The 25,990-nt window shown below is 47.9% G+C and overlaps 1 protein-coding gene across 6 annotated transcripts in view; it reads right to left on the bottom strand.

Moving 5' to 3' along the window:
* Positions 1 to 4,510: 4,510 nt before the first annotated feature.
* c15h8orf34 (chromosome 15 C8orf34 homolog) overlaps positions 4,511 to 25,990 on the bottom strand; it is a 60,646-nt gene continuing 39,166 nt past the window's right edge. For 3 of the 6 annotated variants that reach the window (XM_023794374.2, XM_023794375.2, XM_023794376.2), the window contains exons 11-15: positions 15,827 to 15,953; positions 11,590 to 11,933; positions 9,315 to 9,411; positions 6,798 to 6,848; positions 4,511 to 5,843 (exon numbers count right to left, since the gene is read on the bottom strand). In XM_023794374.2, coding sequence (XP_023650142.2) covers positions 5,836 to 5,843; positions 6,798 to 6,848; positions 9,315 to 9,411; positions 11,590 to 11,933; positions 15,827 to 15,953 — 627 coding nt within the window. In that variant the 3' untranslated portion in view covers positions 4,511 to 5,835. The remainder of the gene's footprint in view (positions 5,844 to 6,797; positions 6,849 to 9,314; positions 9,412 to 11,589; positions 11,934 to 15,826; positions 15,954 to 25,990) is intronic. The other 3 variants (XR_011982765.1, XR_011982766.1, XR_011982767.1) reach the window with 3 other exon arrangements.

Genomic DNA, 25,990 nt, shown 5'->3' with positions numbered 1-25,990 from the left:
AAACAACCTCCGCAGGTGAAAGAGAGTGCACGCCATGATCAGCTTCACAAATCAGGCAACTCAGAGAAGTGCCATACACCCTCCATCAGCCAGGTGGCGCTCTCACCTGTTATGGCTGCATTTAAGGTGAATTCCCCTTTAAGGGATGGGTTTTAAAAGAAGGAGCTACAGCCAAAAGGGGAAAGCTTGTAGTCAGAGTTATTGCCACTCTGTGTCTTGTTTGCTGCTGCATTTCTGTTCGGTTTCCTATGTCTGTAATTCTGTGTATTTTCTGGTAAATGTGCGTTGTATCCCTGTTATCCTTTGCATTATCTCGGGGTCTATAATGTGAGACACAAAGGCGTGTCTATGGGATTAAGAATATCTGCCAATGATTTCAGGTACCACAACGGCGGCTCATCATCAAGGATTCGCCAGTCCACTTCCTTCATAGTTCTCCATTTCCTGCAGGGACTTTCTCAACAAGCCAATTCAGATCTCTAGAATAACATGTTTTGCATGCAGCGCTTGTGCATGGCAGCTGTGAGATAAATTTAAATCGGGATAAAATATTTACTCAGATATAAACCCGGATTTAAAAATAAACATGCTGCCCCAAACACCAGGCCCAGGAAGACTCTGGATCTTGCGGCAGTTACTGTTTTCATTTCTCTCCTTTGAATCACGAGCTGCTTCAAAGACAAACATGCAGAGCCCAACAGTCCTCATTCTGGCTAAAACGTCGAACACATGTATGGGGCGACATATGTAATATATGACAGCTGCGTGAAAACGTGCATGTCGATGCTATTAGACCACTGAAACTTCATATATAGAAATGCGGATAAGCGCACAGCATTTTGGGAATGATTCATATGCATTTGAGGCTGTAGGGGTCACAGGAACAGGACTAGGGACTGGGCAATGTCTCCTGGGCGAACTAGCAGAGTATGTTTAATGTTAAATATTAGGACAGGTTCCTGTACCGTGATCTATTGTGATCTGTCGCTAACATTTTACAACAGGTATAAATATCCCTGCATTCCCAGCCATATCATGCCATAATATTGTGTTTGAAATTCTCCAGCTAAAAAAAGGATAAAATAACACATTTTCATCAGTCAGTTATGTGGCCAGAAGCGCCTTAGATCTTTTCCTTAAAACTAATATTGACAGGGTTCTCCGGCTCGGAGAGCACCGGAACGAAGCGGGCGGCCGCCCAGCTCTGTGGCCACGGCGCGGACACGCAGACCTCAACCCTAACTCCAGGGAGGAGCTTTCATCGTCTGGACCTCAAACCACAACACGGCCAGTGACCTGCCGGCAAACCCAACAATCACCCCCGAAATTACAAACACAGGCGGCAGTGAAAGCAGAGGACGGCCCGACTGCACGGGAACGGCCGGCACCTTCAGCGCAACGCTGCCCATCGGCTATAAACCCATTCGGATGGGAACGGTTCCCCAGGACGGGAGATGGGACATGTATGGAGGCCCTCTTCCTCCACATCTGCTGCTGGGAACTGAAACTCCAACATCTGCTGCCCTCCCTCTATGATATGCTACATGTTTTGCGGCCGCACACCTTGTACAGAGCCTCCAGAATGTTCTACGGCCTAAACACCAGAGAAAGCCCTTCAGAAAGTCCCAGTGTGGAGCGTAGCTTTCGCCACTGATTCTCACCACTGCCTCTAATTAAAAACAGAAATCGGCAGCCCCATTTATCACCATTAGGAAACGATATTAACATGAGATTTGCTACATGATTAAAACAATGAACGCAACCCAGAAGGATTCCTTCCCGATTAATACCATGTAGATATTTGAGAAACAAAAACTTTGCAGACAATGTCCTGGGAAGAGACATACGCATTTCCTGCTGTGTGAGAATTCGAGAGGCACGGGGGTGGCCTGGGAGGATGGCGTGGACCCCAACCAGTGAACAGGCCTCACTGGCCAGATGGTTTGGAGTGTGCATGATGACAGGATTAAATAAGGGTGATTAATCGGCTGTGCTTGTACTCTCAGAACGGGACGTCTGAGGGCAAACTTTCCCATTTAAGGTGAAAGAGTGGATATTTACTCACACAATGACCCTTTACTGCCATCCTAAGACATTTACACTTTTAATTGATAATTGTAATTTAGCAGCCAAGCGAACATCCCCCAATCCACTGGGTGGTATTTAATTTGTTATGTGATGTCAAAGACTGCGCATTTAACCTAACACCTAATTCTAAAAATGCAATTCTGCTGGTAACAAAGAGGGTTAGAATGAACGCATATGAACAACAGCAGGCTGGATGGGACTCTCAAATAAGCAAATGAAATAAAGACACTGTGGAACTGGACAGTTCCAGCACATCTGAGTACCACATCATGTCATCCGTGTTCTCGTACACAACATCTGTCTCTCATAAATGCACTTAACAAATGCCCATCGAGGGGATGTCTGTGAATGGATGGTCACTGGTTCAAATCCCCAGGTGGGCAGAGTGATGTCACTGTTGGGCTCCTGAGCAAGGTCACTAATCCATGATTGCTCCAGGGACTGGCAGACCCTGCATTTTAATAAAAATGTACGTCGCTTTGGATAAAAGCAACTGCTACATAAATAAAATGTTAAAAAATGAACCCAGCGCTTAGCACAGCAGGGCAATGTCTAGTTGGGCATCCGCAGAGCTTGATTCACTCACATGCAGTTCGAACTTTCAGACGGGGTCTGTCTTGGGACATGTTGGCGAGAGAGGCAGAGATGGCGATCAGATGCTATCAGACCAGGGCGCGCAGTTTGGGGAAAGTCAACCCCTCATCCCCACTCACCTATCGAGCCCATCTGTCAGATCGTCATCCCCTATGATACATAAAAGTGTAAGAAATTAATCGGCTCAGTTCACACGCTACCAGCCTATCGATGCGTTTGAAAACAGGAAAAGGCCGAAGGAGATTTAATCAATGTGCTAAGATAGAATCGCGGGAAGAACATTCAGATTGATTACATTCGCGTCTCCCGACCTGCATGTTGGAACAAAGACGACACTGTTCTCGAAAGTTTCTCCAAAGCCGATTATCATGGATTTGTTTATTTCCTCTCCTTAGTATGTACACAGAAATAAAATACTACATTTATTGTCAGTGATAATTGTACACATCAGTCAGTGAAATGAAATACTTTATTACATCTTAAACAAATTTGTTTTAAAAACATTAAAGTAGCAATGTTTTTATAAGTATAAGCCTTTAATATAGAGCTGTATCTGGAATTAGTTATAGGTATTATCAGATATCTACGTTTATAAACATGAATTTGAAAAAATTACGATAAAAGACTGAACTCAAAACACACAGATTTGTGTACAACTGGAAACACACACAAACTCTTTTAAATTTGGATTAGTATGAAAATACTTTGGGTACACCCTGGCTTCCCCCCCGCCGTCCCAGAGGGCCGTGGGTTCAGGCCGTGTCCGTTCCTGATTTCCCGCGGAGTCACAGACAAGGTGGGGTGGCTAAGCTGCTACCCGCAGCACTCGGAGAGAGGGGAGGTCTCTGCGCGGGGAGCTGCTCTCATTTCCCATGTGCTAAATAGCTTTTCTGTTTTCATGCACAGAAAGACGGCTGAGCCGTTTATTACTGGCCGCCAGTCTCCCCCCCGGACTCCGAGGCACGTGATGACTGAGCCCTCACGTTTCTGTCAGCTTGAAATGCCCAGCCCCCCCCTTCTCACACGTCGGCACAGAAACGCGTTTATTAAAGCCACGACTCCGCGAGCGCTAAATCCTCTGGCCGCAGTGTAATTCAGGACATTTTCATTTTCTTAAAGCAATTTTGCAGAGTTGGTTTAATATCCTTTCGCTTGTGAGCGGAAATGAGCTCTGAGCCCGGAGTGTTTGTACAGGGTGATGGCGGTTCACGCCCGCAGGATGGGAGCGGGTATCCGAGGAGACCCCAGGCGGCTGCATGGCCGCGACACTGCCCGGGTGCGAAGCGAAGCGGCAGCTGGCCAGACAGCCACGCCCACCGCCAAAAATACCACATTCTTCTGAATATAAGCCCTTGGGATTCCGAATTTACAGGTCATACAATATTTCGGATCAAGGGAATATAGGAATATGGAGCTTCATGGAATAAATAGTTATATTTGTTAATTAGATAACAAAGAATGTGTAATTTTAGATTTGATATATTAAATACGCAGTTTTCTGTACTTACGCAATGAGAATCGACTGGTTTTACAGTTATATCACGGGTCCCTTCCATATGCTCTGCATTAATGCTGTCAGACCATATTCATATTTTACAATATAAAACCAAAGGAAGGACATGCAAGAAAAGCACCAGCCACTAACTTTGATATATAGCATAAAGCATACTTTGGCTAAACTTGATTTGCCGTGTTGATTTTGATACTTTGATATAAAATACTTTCGGTGAGGGGTGGTGTTAGATGGATGCAGGTTTTTTAAGGTTATATTTTTAAAGTGTTGCTGTGTTGCTCTAGAAGAAACAGCACCCCCCCCCCAAAAAAAAAAAAAAACCCAAGTCACAGTACCCAGCCAAGGGTATTACTGGGTGGGAGAAAATTAGAAAATTAAAGCAGGAAGTAAAATTTAAATGTTCATTAAATACATGTAAAGTCTAGACATGGATTTTCCAGTTTGCATAGTAAGTAATATTATGACGATAAATATTAACAGCTATCCATTCACGTTCCATAACTGCTCATACAACAGAGGGTCATGGACATGGCTGCGAGGCTATCCCACAATGCACGGGGCATGGGGAGGAGGCGGAACTCCAGGCCAGCGCTGGGCATATGCCTGTAGTCACCAGCTAGCCAGTTAACCAAGATGCCAGTTAGCACTGTGGGAGGAACTTGAGGTCCCAGAGGAGAACCATGCAAATGTAAGGGAGAACATGCAAACTCCACATCAAGCGGTGGTGGGGGGGGGAACAAACCCCCGACTGTGCAGAGGGAGGCAGCACTGCCACCCCATTAATAATATTTTTATTAATAACAATAATAATAATAATAATAATAATAATACTTAAAATACATTAAGTTTAGCTGCTACAAAACTGTGGGAGCCAGAGCACATATGTGAGGGATATGCTGAACACAAGCTCACAAGAACCACGGCAGTCCCTGCTGGAGACCTCAGGAGGTTCTCACAAGAACCACGGCAGTCCCTGCTGGAGACCTCAGGAGCTTCTCACAAGAACCACGGCAGTCCCTGCTGGAGACCTCAGGAGCTTCTCACAGGAACCATCTCAGACCCTGCTGGAGACCTCAGGAGCTTCAAACAGGAACCATCTCAGACCCTGCTGGAGACCTCAGGAGCTTCTCACAGGAACCATCTCAAACCCTGCTGGAAACCTCAGGAGCTTCTCAAAGGAACCATGTCAGACTCTACTGGAGACCTCAGGAGCTTCTCACAGGAACCATCTCAGACCCTGCTGGAGACCTCAGGAGCTTCTCACAGGAACCATCTCAGACCCTGCTGGAAACCTCAGGAGCTTCTCAAAGGAATCCATCTCAGACCCTGCTGGAGACCTCAGGAGCTTCTCACAGGAACCATCTCAGACCCTGCTGGAGACCTCAGGAGCTTCAAACAGGAACCATCTCTGACACTGCTGGAGACCTCAGGAGCTTCTCATAGGAAACACATCAGAACCAAAACCTCTGCATCCCACACTCTGCTGTTGAACATGGCTTTTAAGAAACAAATCTGCTCCACCAATGTCACGTGCCATACATTAATCACCCCTTAATGCCATTTTCCCCATCACACAGTCTTGAAGCCATTCGGTGAGTTGCATAAGGATGGAGCCACATCCCTGCTTCAGGTCCTCAGGGTTACAGGCCTGTGGAGATGAGGACAAACACATTTAACCAAGCAGAGAGGGAACGTGGGTCTGCACAGATGTCACGCGTCACACTCTGAGCGGCCGCTCCGTGTAATCAGGCCTCAGTGGGCCTGTAATGAAGCATCACAGCAGCGGTTTGCAGCGGCTCCAGGGCCTGCCGCCGTGAAGCCAGCTCTGATTTGAAGGCTTCACTCTCGCCGGGTAACTGTAGGCCTCCCGGGCGCACTCTCCCCGTCCGTGACAAGCGCAGACCGCAGACAGAGCGACCGCACAGATTTTTCCCTGAGTTCATCCTGGAGCTTGTAAGCCAGTTGTCATGGCGACTCCAGAAGCATCACACTTTCCACAGAGCTCTGTTACGACCGGCTCTGTTGAGCAGAAATAACGGGCACTCAGACCCACGGGAGGCTCCAGCACCCAGGTCTGAATCAGGCCAGGCCAGCACTTATTAGACATATTTAATAATGCAGAACAGCGCGAGAGAGTAAGAGGCAGGGAACAGCAATGAGTGATACAGAACTGTGGAGATGGACGAAGCAGGATGAGAACGGAGGGAATAGAGGTATCGATGTGTAGAAAGGAAAGCGGGGGAACTGGAAAGCCTGGGAGGACACCATGCATATAAACAGATTTAAGAAATAGTTTAGGCAAAATGCAAATGTTTATATCACCATAGACGTTAAGAAGTCATTCATGCATCACGGAACCACAGCCACGTTCCGACATCCCCACAAAGCAAACCGCTGAGAGCTCTTCATTTTGAGAGGGAAAATTATCGGTGACAATAAGTGTAACTGAACCGAGGTCAGCATAGGCCAAAAAGCCGATCCCGTTCAGAGCTCAGGACGAAAAGCAAGGCTGCGAGGAATAAGCAGGGCATTCGCCCCCGTCTCCTGCCCGCACAAAGCCCTCGTCGTACCCTCAGCAGAGCCGTGCAAAGCAGACACCCACCTGACAGCAGAGATCTTTTACTGGGAGCACTGGGAGCTACACTCGCGGTGCCTGCACACAGGGGTGGGGGAGAAACAAACACAGCTCAAGTCAATCAGCAGAAAGACACCGCGGCACGTTGGGCACATTTCAGGGGAACCCGAAATCGCTCCGGTGGGGACTCGCGCCGCTGGCTTGGACTCTCGCTCTTTAAACAGGGATTAAAGTGTCCCAGTGAGAACGGCACATTTTAAACAGATGTGAGCGCCTGAGTGTAAATCATGCTTTCCAGAGCTGATCCCCACTCGATACAACAGAAAATGAAATATACAGAGTAAACCTGAGAAAATGAAATAATCAGGGTGATGAAAACACTGTGCTTGAAAGATCTTTATAGACTGAGAGTGACTTTATGGTTTTCATCCGTATTTTACTGCTATATTTCAGAAAGATTAATATGTAATATGTAGCGTGTCCGCTGCTGATGAAGGATTGTCTTCCTTCTGGGATGAGAATCTGAGCATCACCTCGACGGCCGTCTCAGCCGCAGGTCCACAGACCGTCTCCAGACTCTGGCTTTTTACTCGAATCAAATGTGAGACGTATTTACAGGAAACATCTGCAGATGTTGATGTTGAGATGGTGGACTGCGGTGTTCCTGACACGGACTGTCTGTATAGCCCCATTTAAGTGATGAACAGCAAACGGGGAGGGGGCATGGCAGGGACATGGGGAGACCTGAAGGAGCTGGGATAGACATTTTGGAGGATTCCTGTATGAATGCATAATGGAAAAGGTGGGGGGGTCATCTCTCATCTTATATGGAGTTTAGCTGTCAATTAAATCACCCCCCCCCCCCAAGACAGATACACAACTTATATATATTTATATATGTATGTGGGCAGCAGGTTTGGCTCTGGATCACAGACAAGCCTGGGCACACAGGGGGTGTCAACAGCACCAGCCCCCCCCCCCAGACGCCATACACGAATGGAGTCAGCATCGAGTCATGGGATGGACTCAACCTCCACTCATGTCTTGTGGCTGGTGAAGCCTTCGCCTAATTACATACAGAACGTGACTCGCACCCCGAACACATAGAGCCCCGACCTGAGGCGGGGGCCTCTTCGGGGGTCTCTGGGGGCCCACCGCTAAAGGTAGGGCCACATCCATCAACCCTGCATGTGTGCGAGCCTCCACGGCCACCTGTCACGGAAAACGACTCCTAGTTTAATTCCAGTGTTTGTGTGTGCGGTGCTCCTTGGGACAGGAAGACATGTCTCAGAAGGAAGGGTTCTGTTCTACAGGTTTCTCTGCCTTAGCAGTTAATCCCTTATTTACCAAGTCAGACAGATTACAGGCTGTTTCTGGAAAAGGAGCCAAAACCATGAGCATGTAAACAGTACTAAAGGAACGACGCTGAACTACAGGATCACCTGAAATGCTTTTAGACTAATCGGCTTGTGCCTGTCAGAGAATCATCCACAAACCTGCTACCAGTATGGGATTTACAGATGCTAGACAGATCGTGTCAGGGTGCAGTTCTGGTACTGACCCAATACGATGTCCAGCTCACAAGTGAGACAGCAGTTACTGTAAAACTGACTCCAAAATGTCACCTTAGAAATGAGCCCTGGGGTGGCTCCTTTGGGAGGGGACTGAAACTCATACGCTGTCGGTGCAGCTTCAGATCAGAGCTGAACACGGAAGGCTGGATGCCAGCCAACATGTGTGCTGTGGCCACGGCACAGGACTGCTAAAGCAAAGCTGGACGTCGTAAGAGAACCACAAACCCAGAGGGTTCATCAGGCGACACAAAGCACTGCACTGTCACCGTCACATTCAAAGTCAAACTGAAAGCCACCCGGGCAGGACACCAATCCCCTGGGGATTTATTAACATCAGAAAATGTATTTGTTCATTACGTCACTGCCATCACTGTAACAGGACGGACTTTTTCTTGACTGGTTTAAGTGGTAAGGCTTTAAGGTATTTTGCCTATATCAATGCAAAATTGTAATAATCTAAAGTAAGTAAATACAGAGGTATGAGAGAGACAGAAGGGAACTGGAAGATACTTATCTGCCTGACTCTTACAATACAGCCAAACACACATCTGACTCTGTCTGAAAGTGGCCTGGGGCTGTGAAACTTTATAACTCTCCTTTAAAACAAGAGCAGCCAGTGAGGGTCTGAGCACCAGGCCGTCTGCTCCGGCTCTCTCTCCTCAGCTGAGACACACACACCTCATCTGCAAAGCAGGAGAGGACAGAGCGACTGAGCACTGTCTTGGTAAGGAGGGAGGTACCCATTACTCAGTGAGAGAGACCTTAGGCGATGGACGCAGGGAGCAGTGCCTGAAGAGGTCACGTTAGAGCTGAGGGTGGGTGTAAATTATAAGGGGGTTGTAACCCCCCCCCAATAATCACAACTGGAGTGTCTCTGAGGAGCCTGTGAGGAGTCTATGAGGAACATGTGAGGAGCTTGTAAGGAGTGTATCTGAAGAATCACAGAGCTTGCACAGTGAGGTACACTCACGGCTGTCCTTTGGCAGTGACTCCACATGGTCACTCTCCGCATCACTGGGAACCAACCAGGGCTGTCGGACGGCCTGCAGCTGGTGGCATATCTCCTCCTGTGGAAGAAGAGCATATGTGTATTCTCACATAGGAAGAAGATAGCGTGTATTCTCACATAGGAAGAAGAGAGCGTGTATTCTCACATAGGAAGAAGAGAGCGTGTATTCTCACATAGGAGGAAGATAGCGTGTATTCTCACATAGGAGGAAGAGAGTGTGTATTCTCACATAGGAAGAAGAGAGCGTGTATTCTCACATAGGAGGAAGATAGCGTGTATTCTCACATAGGAGGAAGAGAGTGTGTATTCTCACATAGGAGGAAGATAGCGTGTATTCTCACATAGGAGGAAGAGAGTGTGTATTCTCACATAGGAAGAAGAGAGCGTGTATTCTCACATAGGAGGAAGATAGCGTGTATTCTCACATAGGAGGAAGAGAGTGTGTATTCTCACATAGGAAGAAGAGAGCGTGTATTCTCACATAGGAGGAAGATAGCGTGTATTCTCACATAGGAGGAAGAGAGTGTGTATTCTCACATAGGAAGAAGAGAGCGTGTATTCTCACATAGGAGGAAGATAGCGAGTATTCTCACATAGGAGGAAGAGAGCGTGTATTCTCACATAGGAGGAAGAGAGCGTGGTTTCCTTAGAATGAGTTGACATCAGAAGCCATTGCATCATGATCTGGAAATGGAGCTAGCGGTCACATTCTGAACTGGGTAACGTGAACGCCTTAATCAAACCAAACTCTAACCCTAACCATAACCGTAACCATAACCATAACCGTAACCATAACCGTAACCATAACCCTTATGGTGGAACTCTTTAAGAAAAGAGTCCTTTATATTCCACCAAGTAAACTCGCTTCATTTAAGATGGGAATTAAAGTGAAATGCTCTGTCGCCAATTTGATGAAACAAAGAGCAGCAGGACCATCTGAGGTTGGCATTGCCACCAGACGCCACCAAGACAGGATCCAGCAGGTCGTCTGGCATTCGGTGCTAAACTCCAGAATGTTCACGCCTCATGCTCGCTCGCGCTAAGCTCATTTTCACGGCATTCTGATCAGCACTTTAAGGTTTACTAGATAGCGGCTTATGGGGCTGCTGCCAGGTGAGGCAGTCACCCCCCCTCCCAGCTACGCCGCGAAGCCCGATCCTCCTCTCGGACGTTCTTGGAAAAGAAGGGAGATGAAGTGGCCTGGAATTCCCGGTGAGTTCACCACACTCAGCCGTCCATCAGCGAGGAACCGGAGACGCGGAGCATGGCCCTATTCACACGGCGGCCATGTTTCTTCCAGAAATGTTTTTATTTTCTTAAAAATGAAGAACACCTCAGAGTGCAACCGTGAGCCAAAGCGTAATAAATAAACGGTACGCCACTCTGCTGGGAGCATTTTAATGTGCTCTTAGCTTTCAGAGATAGAGGGTGATGCAGATCCTCGCATTTCCTGGCCGGGGGATTCAGCATGCAGCTTACGCAGCAGCCGAGGATAGATTACAGGCCGGGGAGAGCGGCGCAGGGGCTCACGTACCACGTGCAGACGGACTACGCAGAACCGGGAACCGGGACGTCGGCGTCTGGTGCATGTGCCCCGCCCATTCCCACGGCCGCAAGCGCAGCTGGCTTCTATTACGTGCGATCCGCGGTGCCGACGCGCTTGATAATCCGTGCAGGCGTCGGCCGAAGCCGCTGCTGAAAAGTGCGTGGAGAAGCCACGTGATTTTCGCCGAGGATGAGTAGGGGGTCGTGAAGGATCACACACCGGGCCACGACAGCCAGTCGGAGAAAAACACTCACTGAAACGCTGCCTGATCCCAGACACAGTTTTTCCACGTCATGTCAACAAGCCGCACCACCCAGTGCCACCACCCACTTCTTCTGGAACATTCTTCTGTGATTTCACTTAAGCTGGGAAACCTCCTTCTCCTACTCCAGCATGTACGCAGATGATAGGTGGCTCTCCATCTACTACCAGGAGGCCTCTGTGACCCCTAACATCCCAACCGGTGGTGGGGGGGGGTCCACCTGCCGGTATCTACGGTGAATGCAGACTGCCTCCTGGGGCAGTGACCCCGCTGTGACTCCGCTGAGACATCTCAGATCCCAGCGCCATATGGAAACTCTTCCTCCCATACACTATTTGGGCTGCTCTGTTCTACTGGTGTTGGTGTTGGTGTGTCACATGGAGGGGAAGACTGCCTGGCAGGATGGAGAACAGCCCCGACCCCCTCACCTCCGACAGGCTCCCACTCTGAGCTGCCGACTTCCCCAGGGCGTCTGTGGTGCTGGGGCCCGGCGGCGTGAGCTGGGGCCTCCCAGCATGGCCCACCAGGGCCTCTTCCCTGCCGCTGAGGCTGGCCCATGGCACCAGGCTGCTGGGTGTAGGGAGGCAGCTAGGGGTCTGGGCCCTGGCACCCCCGCCTGAATGTGGATCGCCGGCCGTCAGAGGTGAGGGTGTGGCCCCGAGCAGCGGGGACCGGGGCCCGGCGTTGTGGGGGAGCAGGATGGCTTCGTGCGGCTCGCCGGGGGCTCTCAGTAGCCGCCCTGCAGACAGCTTAGCCAGATCCTTCTCAGCCACTGCAGGGCAAAAACAGATATACGCTGCTTAGCGTCCCCTGGCTTGTTCACTGGGAAATGCGCACGGCCCCACAGTGCTCCTCTGTGTGAAGCCGCTGTGCTCCCTGCTTTCCTTTGGGGCGAATAATATCGTGATTATCACAATGACCTCATTACTTTTTTTTAGGAAAAGCAGGGCTGTCAAATGTTAGGGAGGGACACTGCAGAGGGACTGAACAGCTGGGATTCCATGTCACTTCTGTTTAAAACACTGTCATTCACTACTATGAAGACAGATGGGAATTGCTGTAAGTTTCTACATGTTTAATAAATGCTGAATTTACATACTTCTCCCTAACTTTGACCATGCCATTTTGTAGAGTTTGTCCCAAAACAAGTTTGCTTTATATCTGGCATAGTGATGAAAAACATGTTTCCAAAGCCCTCAGAGGAATCTCTGGCTTGTTCTGGGATCTGGTTCCTGGCTTCTGACACAGGAATATTTTGAGTACCGTCTCCTGCCTTCGCTCATGTTGACTGTTCAGCATCATTAAGCCCCCAAAGCAGGTTATCGATTTCCCGCCTGCACTCCTGTCACCCACAATGCCACAGATACCGCTATGTGACCCCTATACCTGCCAGTGTCACCTGATAATGTCACCACAGTCACCGCACTCTGCTTTATTGTGAGACACATTCAAGGAGAACGCTGAACACATCTCAGCAGAACATATGGACCATACGGAGACGCACACACACGCGTCATACTGCTTTGATAGAAGTTTGGATCTGGAATAACCTACAGGATTTGAAGTTTTCGACGAGATTCTCGTAACAGCGAAGTTATGAGAAGCAGAGATATGAGAAAGTGGCCATTTATTAACTGTCACAGTGTTTTTCACTTTGCCAACCTGATGTGCATTTCAGGGATTTTTTTTATTGTCCTCCGGCTCAGGTCTGTGAGCTGCTCATTTTAGATGGCAGAGAAGCAGCTAGATCACTGTTGGATGGTAAGAAAAACCCGGAGTGACTCTGTGGTGGAGACCTGCACTCCCACGGGACCCAACGCACCGAGTGCTGCGCGGGACAAGATTTGATGGGTGAATGCGGGTGCAGGCGGTAAAGTCCTCATGTATGTGCGGGTTGCGGGAGAATAGAATTAATCGCGGGACTCCCGCAAAATGTAATTATCTTAAAATTAATTTATTAAAAACAATTAGGCCTACTCATTTATCTACTGCACAAAAGCAACAAGAACAACTAAATTAAAATAATAACAATTTACAGGCGAATCGTCTACAGAAACTACAATTGCCGCGCTCTGAGTGCCGGGGGACGTAAGCGGACACCCCAAGAAGGAATCAGCCTGGTGCTTGGATGGGATGGCATGTTCTGAAAAGCTCCTCGTTCATGTCCATGTTCATCATTCCATTTAATTAAAGTTAAATAAAACTAAACATATTTGTTTATTTTCCGTTTCTTTTTTATATATACTCAAAAGGGAAGCAAGTGAAACAAATAACAGAGTAGCGAGAAGAAGCGGTAAAAATAAAACTACTTATATGTTTACCTGCGGGATTTTGCGGGCGGGAGCGGGAGAAAATAATATATATTTTTTGCGGGAGCGGGCAGGAGCGAGACAGAATCTTGCGGGAGCGGGACTGAAAAATCTGTGGTGCCTTTAGTGTAGAAGGTGGCATGAGGACCTGGATATTGAGAAGTACGTCAATAAGGACCCATTTCGCATCCAGACAGCAAATCTGGGCATCATGGGAGTTTCTTATGTTCTGAGCATGTTTTTATACTACTAATGGAAATTAAACAGGCAATACAGTCTGACTATTGCCTTGGGGGAGGGGGAGGGGGGGGGGGTTACCGGCAGACCAATTCCACCACTAGACCCCTGAGCAAGGCCCTTAACCCCACGCATGCTGGCTGACCCTGCATTATCACCCTGAACTTTGCTCTCAACTGTGTAAGTGTTTGTGTGTCTCTTGGAGAGCAAGATGCAATAAGCAAAAAGACTATTTTTCCATGGGGATACATAAAGTATCACTGTTATATGTTCTATCATTCACATCTAGACACACAGAGCACTACCAGTCCAGACCAACAGGGGTCATCGTAGCAAGAACACCAGCATTATCAAGGCAGAACAACAGAGCCGCATGGGGTCAAAGGCTGACAGTACGGATGAAGAAGCCGGACTCGCCTGGGACTGAATGGAGAACGGGCAGTAATATGGGACACGAAATGTATTCATTTGTAATTAACCCAAGAGCCCTGTGGGCCCTTGCTGATATGTCAGTGAGATATTAACACTGCTCTGTGCTTGGATAACAGAGGATGAATGAAAGATTAACATGCACCATCATTTCCTGTGGAGCACTGGCTCAAATATGACTCATAATAGAGACTTTAGTGGAAAACTGCCATCATTTCATTTGTCAGAAGGAATGAATTTTATCCAAAAACCGAAGCCTGATGTCAGTGAAAGTGCCAGTAACGGGAAAACGCCATATTTACTGCTGTCATATCGTTCATTTTTCAAGTAATTACATCGTTAAAATTATTGCTCGAAATATTTCGTACATGAAGCAATGCATGTTGGGAAACTCCAAATCATGACAGTTTGATGGGCTCTCGGTCATCTTGGTTACCCATAATTTGCATAGTATGAAGTAATGCAAATACACCCAATATTAGCAGTAAAAGATTTAGTTGACCACATAATGGGGATAAAACACAAAGGAGATAAATGCCAAAGGCCAGGCCTTCAAGATGGAAGCCATTAGCAGCTAATAAAGGCATGAAGGCAGGAAATTAGCTTGTTGAAGACCCTAATTCTCCGCCTTCTGGGCATCACTCCATTTCAATGCAACCTTGTGTAAAATATCCACCAATCAGAGCCATCGAATGGCCCGCGGTCTTTCCGGAAGGGTATCTGGGGCTATCCTCAAACAGCTAGCCCGCCGAAGTCCAGTTGGGTCACGGAGCGTGTGGGGGACCAAGTGACCCATGTAGAACCTGGAGCGCTGAGGTGCACGGGACATGGCACGTGGCAGTGACACATGGCGAGACAGCCCCATGGGGGGACACATGGCTTCAATTTGGTGGCAGCACTGCCTTTGGATCCACTGTGACACTTTCATGCTGCTAAGTATTTATAGCTCACTGCAGGACCCTCATTATGGACACCTCTGAGGCTAGACCCACCACATCTCCTGCAGAGGGTAGAAGGACAGGGAGAGAAACAGGACAGGGGTGCTCAGAATCCCAGGGGAGACCCAAGGGAGGACAGGGGTGCTCAGAATCCCAGGGGAGACACAAGGGAGGACAGGGGTGCTCAGAATCCCAGGGGAGACCCAAGGGAGGACAGGGGTGCTCAGAATCCCAGGGGAGACACAAGGGAGGACAGGGGTGCTCAGAAGCCCAGGGGAGACACAAGGGAGGACAGGGGTGCTCAGAATCCCAGGGGAGACACAAGGGAGGACAGGGGTGCTCAGAAGCCCAGGGGAGACACAAGGGAGGAGAGGGGTGCTCAGAAGCCCAGGAGAGACACAAGGGAGGAGAGGGGTGATCCCCTCAGATGTGTCCAGAGTTAAATTAATTTCTCTTTTTATTTGATTAATTAGTACAAAATCTATCCAGTAGCTCTGACCTGATATCTTTGGACATGTTTATAAAGCCAAATATTCACTCAGAAACTGCTTCATCCTACAAACATCCCACAAAGCAGCAGGTATCACAGTGTAAAGCTCTTATGCCTGGGGGACAAATACATCATCTGAACTGCTCCAATAAAAATATCAGGCTCCATTACAGTGGAAAGTTATGTCACTCTGGATAAAAGCACAGGGATAATGTCACTTTTTATTTGTAGTATCTGTCTCTGTTGGGGGGGAGGGGCTTACCAGAGAGATGTTTCTCCATACTCTGCAGTTCCTTTGCAAAGAGCGAGTCCTTTAATTGGAGTCCTTTCTGAGTCAGCGAGCTCCTGCCTTTGACAGACTTCAGATCCGAGTCCCAGACTGGCAGACGCTGGTTCAGATGGGAAGAAAAATGAGTTACGTTTGAAGAAAAGACCCCGTAAATTGCACATTTATTTTTTCTGACTCTCCCTCCGAGCTGTATCTGTTATAATGAGAAGCAACCGGCAGCCTAACGAGCATTAGAAAAACATTAGTGAGCCGCAGTAAGTTACGATGAAAGAGCATCCGGTAATCAGAGGATTAACTTTGTTCGTGAACATCAGTGCGTCACAGACGGCGGTGGGTAAAGAAATTTTAGAATAACTATCAATAAATTTGTGGCTGTGAGGAACATAACCGTGGCAGGATTGGGATGTGACAGCAAGCCCGCTTCAAACGTACATCACGCATGATAAATTCACCGGCTTGGATTCAGTTTAAAATAATGCGCAATAGGACACAACAAAGGCTATTTTAATATGGAACAAGAGTTATTTTATAAGGACCTAGAGTCTGCCAGAAATAACACAAGCTAATATTTGATGACATAAACTAAATGTGCCTCCAAAGGTCAAGTTAAAATTGCGTGCTGTTGCTTTGCACGCAGTTAACTGGAGGCATGCTGAAGCATCAGGCCTGAGTCTGAAAGCAACGCCCCCTACTGGAAGCAGGTGAAATCAGGCCTGAGTCTGAAAGCAACGCCCCCTACTGGAAGCAGGTGAAATCAGGCCCTCGGATTTCAGGGCACCCTCACGTAGCGAGACGGGGAGGACGCCCTGACGTAGCGAGCCGGGGAGGACGCCCTGACGTAGCGAGCCGGGGAGGACGCCCTGCCGTAGCGAGCCGGGGAGGACGCCCTGACGTAGCGAGCCGGGGAGGACGCCCTGCCGTAGCGAGCCGGGGAGGACGCCCTGCCGTAGCGAGCCGGGGAGGACGCCCTGACGTAGCGAGTCGGGGAGGACTTCCTGCCGTAGCGAGTCGGGGAGGACGCCCTGACGTAGCGAGTCGGGGAGGACGCCCTGCCGTAGCGAGCCGGGGAGGACGCCCTGACGTAGCGAGTCGGGGAGGACTTCCTGCCGTAGCGAGTCGGGGAGGACGCCCTGACGTAGCGAGTCGGGGAGGACTTCCTGCCGTAGCGAGTCGGGGAGGACGCCCTGACGTAGCGAGTCGGGGAGGACGCCCTGCCGTAGCGAGCCGGGGAGGACGCCCTGACGTAGCGAGCCGGGGAGGACGCCCTGACGTAGCGAGACGGGGAGGACGCCCTGCCGTAGCGAGACGGGAAGGACGCCCTGACGTAGCGAGCCGGGGAGGACACTCATGTAGCTTCAGTTCACAGAAAAGGCTTTGTCTTCGATCAACTTCAGCAATAACATCGGTCTGTAAAAAATGGCTCTAATATGAAATGGACTGAAAACATCTGGATCATGTATCATTGTGATCAACAAAGCAATGCTCCTGGCCTAAGGGGACATGGTATGAATTCAAGGGCAGCTATTCTGGAGTTAATATTCCTGATCATTTACTCTGACAACCATGTTGCGGTGGTCTGGCCACAGCCATCCAGTAATTACAACCCTCAGTGGGTGAAACAGTGCATGTTATGGCTGCTGGCATGCCCCACCCACTGACTGTTGCATTGTGGGTAGGTAATATGCTTTGCAGTTTTCAGAGATGCCTGGGAGATGGAGTGTTAAACACCATAGCTGCATGCATTCTGCCATTCATTCTGGCTCACCAAGAAAATTCTATTTATATTCCTAATAATGTTATTTACAAGAGAGGCCTGACTTAATTAAAGCTTTCACAGGCACATTCGCATGAAGCCCCACAGTGTTGCAGGAAAGCCACTAAGAGCTGACGCTGGCGATCTGGGGCCTCATTTACTTTCCACACAAAATCTGGGATCTATCAAACAAAACTTGACAGGAAACATGCATATATTTACGGAAAGGCAGGGGCAGACATACACATTATTTTGGACAAACCAGGAAAAGACGACGCCCATTGTAAAGCAGGGAGCTCTGACCGCTTGCGTGCCAACAATTCATATCACCAGGTTGTACTTTGATGTGACAAACAGTAAATCTAAAACTGTGAAGGGGGATTTATTGATTTTCCACTTATCTGCGTAAGTCATAGGCTATACATTTGCCTTGGAGAATTTAATTACCTACTTCTAGGTCTACATCTTATCACCTTTTCCCATGATTTCAAAACATCTGTAATTGTTACTAACTGGAATAAGTGTGAATTGGGCAAGACATTCGCATGTATGGACCTACATATATAACCAGCCTACAGTCATGAGAATGAGATTCAGCATTACGGTGTTCTGGCTAGTGAATATGTAAATGGAATGATTAGATCGGAATGAGATTTCAGGAAGCACCAGGGTTATTTCTCCTTTTGTTACTTGTTTACTGTTTGCATGTGTAATGTTTCTGCATTTGGTCTGTTGTGCATTAAATGCATGTGTCTGCGTACTTTAAGAATGTCCCCCTGGGATCAATAAAGAGCCATTCTTTTATGATTATGTGCTGACGTGGGTCTAGCATTAGAGACCCTCCCCTTGAACCTGTGTGATGCCTGTACAAACTTTGGTTCGGACTAGAGTGGGCATCAGGGAGCGATCGCGGATATCCCACCAAACCTAGAGCTCCTTCTTGCCTTCCGTGATGGATGGCATAACAAATCTGGTAAGGCGCTACATCATGTTTCCCTATGTTACGAGCAGGCAAACGTAAAAACTAAATTTACAGCAATGCCCAGTTTCCTTGATGTAATGGGGGAATCGACAAGACTCACACTGTGATCAGGGCACATAGTGCAGACAAGCTACTTTCGTCGAGTGATACAGGTTAGGAGCTACAGCTGCTGTTCACATCAAACACCAGAATGGAAATATCTGAATGATCTTGATGATTTTGACCGTGGCATGTTGGTGCCAGACAGGCTGGTTTGTGTATTCATGTATCTGCTGATCTCCTGGGATTTTCTCACGACAGGCTCCAGAGTTTACCCAATGAAAAATGAAAAACATCCAGTGAGCGAAAGTTCTGCGGATGGAAATGCCCTGTTGATGGGGAGAGGTCAGAGGAGAATGGCTGGACTGCTTTGGAATCTCAATTTCTGCTGAAGGGCACATAGTAGGGGCAGATATTGGCGTCAACAGCATGAATCCATGGACCAAACTGCCTTGTGTCAACAGTCCAGGCTGATGATAGTAATGCGATTGCTTTCTTGACACACTTAGGGCCCAATTATTTATCGCTTGCGCACCACAGTCTGACCATGCAGATCCCCAATTTACCCACCTTTTAACAGCGAGATCTGGTATGATTATGCACCATGTCACAAAGCAAAGGTAGTCTCCAACTGGTTTCACGAGCATGACAATCAGTTCAGAGTCCTCCCCAGGTCTTCCCAGGCACCGGATCTGAATCCCATAGAACACCTTTGGGACGTGGTTGACTGGGAGATTGGCAGTATTGGCAGCTGACAAATCTGCAGAAATGACCTAATGCAGCCATGTCAGCATGGACCAGAATGTCATAGGAATGATGCCTGACGTCTTGTGGAATTTATGCCATGAAGAATTGAGGCTTTGATAGCAAAGTATTAGTATGCTGTTCCTAAAAAGGTGTGTGTAGCAGTTTAATGATCTGGGTCAGATTCGTCCATTTTGAGTTTCACACAGCACATCAGTATCTCCCAACTGCTCTGTTACAACACTGTGTAATAGAGCATGGCCTAGTATACATGCCACGTGCATGTCAAAGACTGAGGGCGAAGATGTGGTTTTGGCCCCAATAGCTGCAGTCACACTGTCCCTGTGCGCAGCAAAGCCGTTTCTTTCCTCCTATCTTCTGGTCCGACCTTTTTGTTAGGGGTGTTCTGTAGAGCTGGACATATTTGCTCCAGAAGCAATGCATTACCGTTCAACACACTTTTTAAGATTCAACTTTATTACCACTGCACAAAGTTCAAGTACTTTGACAACGAAATGCAGTTGGACACCTAATCTGAAAGCACAAAATAGTGCAAAAGTGCTAGAATCTGCTATGCAATATATATGAATGATAAATAGTTCATGTACATCTATACATTTTCTTGTTTGTGGTAAATATGCATAGGCCCCCAAATATAACATTCTGTCATGCCTCTACCTCACACTGTTCAAAATCCCCCTTTTTGGCTCTTTATTTACAGTCCAAGTTGCACCTGGATCACTCGCTCTGCAGAGGCGGTCCCATTTTGACAATCAGCAGTGTCGTTCCTCCAGAGAATCTTTTCTAAATCTTATATTTCGTGTTTACATTTTCCTGGTAACAGAAGAAAATCCAAATTTAAAACATGGCTCTGGGCTTCCTGGTGAGAGTGGACTCTTGGTCACGCAGGGTGGCCGTTAATGACGGAGGTCTTATGAGGTGAGCCATTGGGCTGAGCCTGTCGATCCCGAAGCCATCGAGAACACCAGCTTGGCCCTTCATGTGGTTTCAAACGAGGGGATGTATATTAGAAACAGAGTCTGTGTGTATCTAGTGGTTGTATAACGTGATCATTTTAGTGCCTGTTAAAAATGTTTGGCTCCTCATATGTCACAGTAACAAAAAAGTGGTGGGTCGGCTAAAGCACGCCTCACATCGCAGAGCGTTTACTCACAACAGGAACGTCTGCAGTTGGTTTGTTTTACGACCAGGCACACAGATCCTAGCACAAAACAAAATGATCCATCCGTCCATTAACTGCTCATCCACTACAGGGTTACAGTGAGCCCAGGAAGCAGCAGGACAGGGAGGACATGAGGCCGGTCCATTGTAGCGGAGTCACACACACACACACACACACACACACGCACGCACGTGTAGGGTAAACATATCCTTATGGGGACCGCTCATTCATTTCAATGGGAAAAATGCTAACGCTAACTATGACAACCTTAACCCCCACCCTGCCCTAACTATAACCATAAGTAACCAAACAAAATACAAGAGTTTTTGCATTTTTAGTTTTTTCATAGCAGTCACCGATTTTTATAAAATAGAGTTTTCCCTTATGGGGACCAGGAAACCGGTCCCCATAAGGGAAAAAAACTGATATTTATCATGTTATGGGGACATTATGTCCCCATAAGGATAGGTAAATCCGCTCACACACACGCACACACACACACATACACACACGTATACACACACAAGAACACACACACATACTCTCTCTCTCTTTAGAATACAATGCAGTATTTTATTTGTCCACTTGGGAGAAGTAGGTACTGTAGTTTTTGCACATACCAACTTCTTCATGAGAGAGAAAGCCACAAAGGTATATATGGAGGCGAGACCAAGTTTTTGTGCCTGAACACATGGTCGGCCAGTGTCCAGCGCCCCAGTAGTAGATGAGGTTAAGGGCATTGCTCAAGGGCCCACCGCGCAGATTCCAGTGAATGCCCAGGTACACGTGTTTGCAGTATTGGAGCAGGAGCTACAAACCTTCCAAACAAAGCAAGAACTTAATACTCCAGCATCATATAAGAGCTGTTTTTTAGGAGGGGGGAGGGTCACTGGGTGGGTGATGGGTGTTTACTTACCGATTCTGACAAACCTTTTCTTGTTGTGTCAGTAGCCACACCCTCATCACTGGTACAACACGATGTGGGTTAGCGTTTGAGTGGGGGGGGTGTCATGCCACACACCAAGGTGCATCAGGAGCCGATTACAAGGGAGAGGGAGATGGTTCCAGAAAGGTACTGCAGGATGCTGAAGGAAAGAACTGGGGAGAGGAAGATGGTTCTGGAAGGGCACTCGGGATGCTGAAGGCGGATACAGAGGAGAGGGAGATGGTTCTGGAAGGGTACTGCAGGATGCTGACGGCTGAAGGTGGGAACGGGGGGAGAGGGAGATGTTTCTGGAGGGATACTATTGCTTGCTTGTCTCCACAAAGAAGCTGATTTTTCACCACTTCACATAAAACTTCAGCCAGAACCAATGATGACATCGACTTCCATTTTTGGTAATAGGTTTTGAGATCCTTGTTGACTGCTGGTTTGTTTATATTTATTTACATTTATGTTTATTTAGCAGATGCTTTTGTCCAAAGCGATGTACAAGTCAGGCAAATAGCACATTGCACACATATGGCTGTTGAGGAGTCAGCTAATCTATGTGCGAGTAAGAGTTTCCAATGAATGCCCAGGTACAGTACAAGTGTAAACAGCACAGGAACACGAGCTATACATCATCATCTAACAGAGCAAGAACCTGATGAAAGAACTATTTAATGACCAGAAACTGCCATATTAAGAGCATTAGTGAAGCATGAGGCTAGTGCAGAACTTCCAGGAAGACGTGGGTCCTGTGGCGTCTCTTCAAGGTGGAAACGGAAGCTGTTGACCGGGTTTGGTGTGACAACCCCTTCCACCATCGGGGAATCACACACGAGAAGAATCTGGAGTAAGACTTCTTGCGTGGTTCAGGGCTCTCCAAGGAGATGAAAGATTTTTAAAGTTACGTTTAAAAACTTTAAAGATTCGTTTGCACATAGTTTAGACATGGGGCTGTACATGCGTGCGTTTGGGTCCTAAGCATGCATTGATCCTATGCAGCCCCCCCCGGGGGGCCGGCAAGTCAAGCTAGAGAGGAGCTGCAGATTTGCCTGTTGGCTCTGTAGGAAGCGAAAGCCCGTCCGGCGGCCAAACTGAGACAGTTCTTTGGTAGGTAGTACGGCATGCTGGGACAGTAGACGTTTTGGCTACTTGGGGAACAGCTGGTTTTCTTTAGTTAATATGACAGTGATGCCATTGCTATGGTTAAAAACAGGGTTAAAAATGGTTCACAAATGACAAAACCAGCTGCCTAAACAGAATGAGATGAGGGGTAGCAAGTACTCCCTAATGAGAAATCAAATGCAACACGCAGCTTTTTTGTCTACAGAAAAGTGGGGTGACGATATTTAGGGAAGTCAACTAAACCACAACAATGCCACCATTCTTGGTCCATATTGTTCCTCAAGCACCATTAGAGGTGAGCTATTTGCTTGTCTGCAAGACTTAACAGATGTTCCCTGTTTACATGCAACTAGTATGACTTAAATATGCGCTTCTCTAACCAAAGTCAAAGAATGATGTCTTGTTCAAATTCATGTTGTGGAGAACTTGCAATACTCTAGTTAAGAGGCCAGTTCATGCGCAGCGGCTCAAGCTGGCACCAAAAAAAGATGGACGCTCAGCCAGGCTCAAACTGACTTGTGTAATGCGGGGTTGGCTCATTTGTCTGCCTGTAGTAAGACAATGAATTAAGCAGGAGGAGAAGAAGCCACATTAAAGGAAACAGCCTAAATGTGAGGTCTGGAAACACTAGAGAGGCTAGCAGTGGTGCAAGCCAAAGGACTCAATAAACGTGAGAATAATGACAGGGGACGCGGGGACTGGGGCCCCTGATGGCCAGTAACATCCCGCTCAAACCTCTGCCTAAGAACGTTCCAGAAGATTCAGCCTGACAGTGCGGTCTTTACTGTTGTACTTCAGTGTTTGAAAGTATAACATCATGCATGTAAAATTCAGAAAAAGCTCTCTGCTTCATGTGTGGTCTCCATGCAGACCAGAAAAACATCTGCCGACCTCCCTGCCCAGGAGGCGTCCCCAGATCCCTCCGTCCAGAGGGACAGAGTCCCCAGGGCCCTCCGTCCAGGGGGGGGCACGTCCCCAGGGCCCTCCGTCCAGGGGGGCCACGTCCCCAGGTCCTTCTGTCCAGAGACACAGTGTCCCTGGATGCCTCTGTTTAGGGGCTGGATCCCCAGCTCCCCCCTACCTTGTTCACTCTTTATCGAAATATTAAATTGTGTTTTTTTAAGAGTTAGATATTAAACAGTAAAATACATCGTAATTAACATTTTATGTTGACTGTAACATTTGTCTTTCTGCCAAATGATTTCCTAATCCCTTCCTGCTAAATTCATCGTGAGCCCACTTAAGTCTGGGTCTATCTCACTCCGTGCCACTACAGCTGAACCCATCACCGATCTTTACGTCAGAACATCACCAGTCTTTCATGTCCGGACATGAACGAGGCTCTGACTTTAATATCCTTACAATGTCCGCTCTGCTCTGCTCAAACTCAAAGCTGCACTAGCAGCATAGACACAGCGACTCGGGTTCCATTAGCAGGAAAGCTGAGAGCAGAGTCCATCCCAGCAGCCACTTCCATGGGGAGGAGACCTCGGGAGCCCTGGGCCTCAGTCAGCTCCTTTAAACATTTTGCTGGCCTCACTAGTCGTCATTTATCACTAATAGGGCCGTTCTGTGGGTTGTTTTTTTCAAAATGCTTTTTATATCCACAGACTTTACGAGGCAATTTTCACCTCAAGCAAGTGGCACGAAAGGGGGTGTGTTCTGCTAATGATAACCATTACCGGCCTCAGTTGCCTGGCTGCAGGCCTCCAGAGCTGCTTACCAAAACGGTTCATCCACAGAGACACAAGGAGGGGGCGCCAGCGAGGCAGGACTGGCTAACGTGAAGCCCATGTTCAATGTGGACTGCAACCCCAATGAGGCAAGAGAAATGCAGGCGACTGTTTATATATACATACAGTATATATACCGTATACCCTACACCCTGCTCCTGGTACTTCATGCTCCAGTCATAGCTGCACAGTTCACTGTAGCTCTCTAAATGCCCCCGTGAGGCACAGACGGCCGAATGCTGTGACTGCCATTGGGTCCTGTGTCTCTGGGCCTGGCCCTCACCCCGTGGTACCATACATATTATCAAGAAGAATCCAGATAGACAGGACAGAGGGCATTATAATGTAGGCACTTTGAGGGCAGTGAACCTCCTACACCCACACTGGGCTGACCACCTACACCCCCACACTGGGCTGACCACCTACACCACTACAGCAGCCTGACCACCTACACCACTACAGCAGCCTGACCACCTACACCACTACAGCAGCCTGACCACCTACACCCCCACACTGGGCTGACCACCTACACCCCGACAGCGGGCTGACCACCTACACCCCGACAGCAGCCTGACCACCTACACCACTACAGCAGCCTGACCACCTACATCCCGACAGCAGCCTGACCACCTACACCCCAACTCTGGGCTGACCATCTACAGCCACTCTTGCCTGAGCATATACACTCCCACATTGGGTTGATCACCTACATCCACTCCAGCCTGACCACATACACCCACACACTCAGCTGACCACCTACACCCACTCCTGCCTGACCACATACACCCACACACTGGGCTGACCACATACACACTGGGCTGATCACGTACACTCAGTGCTCAATTTGTAAACTCTGAGGTACCGGAGCTAATAAAGACCACAATAACAGCATACAAACAAATTGGTCTTAATGCACCATTAATTACTTAAACACGTAAAATATTTTCTACCATCACCTGTTATTTAGGTCAAACATTTCATCTGCATTTCACTTTTCTTTCCTTTTAACAATATTTCTCATTAGCATTAGCATCCGCAATTGTTGCCAAAATCATTTGGCTATAAAAATCAATGTGCATCCTCATCTATTTTACTGGCCAAAAGGCAGACCTGCGGTTTTTCCTCTTTCAATTCAGATAAACAAGACATACTAATTTAGACGGATGTTTAGTTTAATTTGTATTTATTCCAAAGTTTAACAAATGAAATTTAAGTCTTATTATATTCAATGCAACATTTGAGATGGCACACCTCTACATGGTGCTGACTACCAACACCTCTCACAGCCTACACCTCTACATGGTGCTGACTACCAACACCTCTCACAGCCTACACCTCTACATGGTGCTGACTACCTACACCTCTCACCGCCTACACCTCTACATGGTGCTGACTACCTACACCTCTCACAGCCTACACCTCTACATGGTGCTGACTACCTACACCTCTCACAGCCTACACCTCTACATGGTGCTGACTACCTACACCTCTCACCGCCTACACCTCTACATGGTGCTGACTACCTACACCTCTCACAGCCTACACCTCTACATGGTGCTGAATACCTACACCTTCCACCGCCTACACCTCTACATGGTGCTGACTACCTACACCTCTCACAGCCTACACCTCTACATGGTGCTGACTACC

This window comes from Paramormyrops kingsleyae, chromosome 15 (assembly GCF_048594095.1).
Source record: "Paramormyrops kingsleyae isolate MSU_618 chromosome 15, PKINGS_0.4, whole genome shotgun sequence".
NCBI lineage: Eukaryota > Metazoa > Chordata > Actinopteri > Osteoglossiformes > Mormyridae > Paramormyrops > Paramormyrops kingsleyae.
Note: the sequence above shows the minus strand (reverse complement) of the source record. Positions and strands in the feature narration are given on the sequence as shown.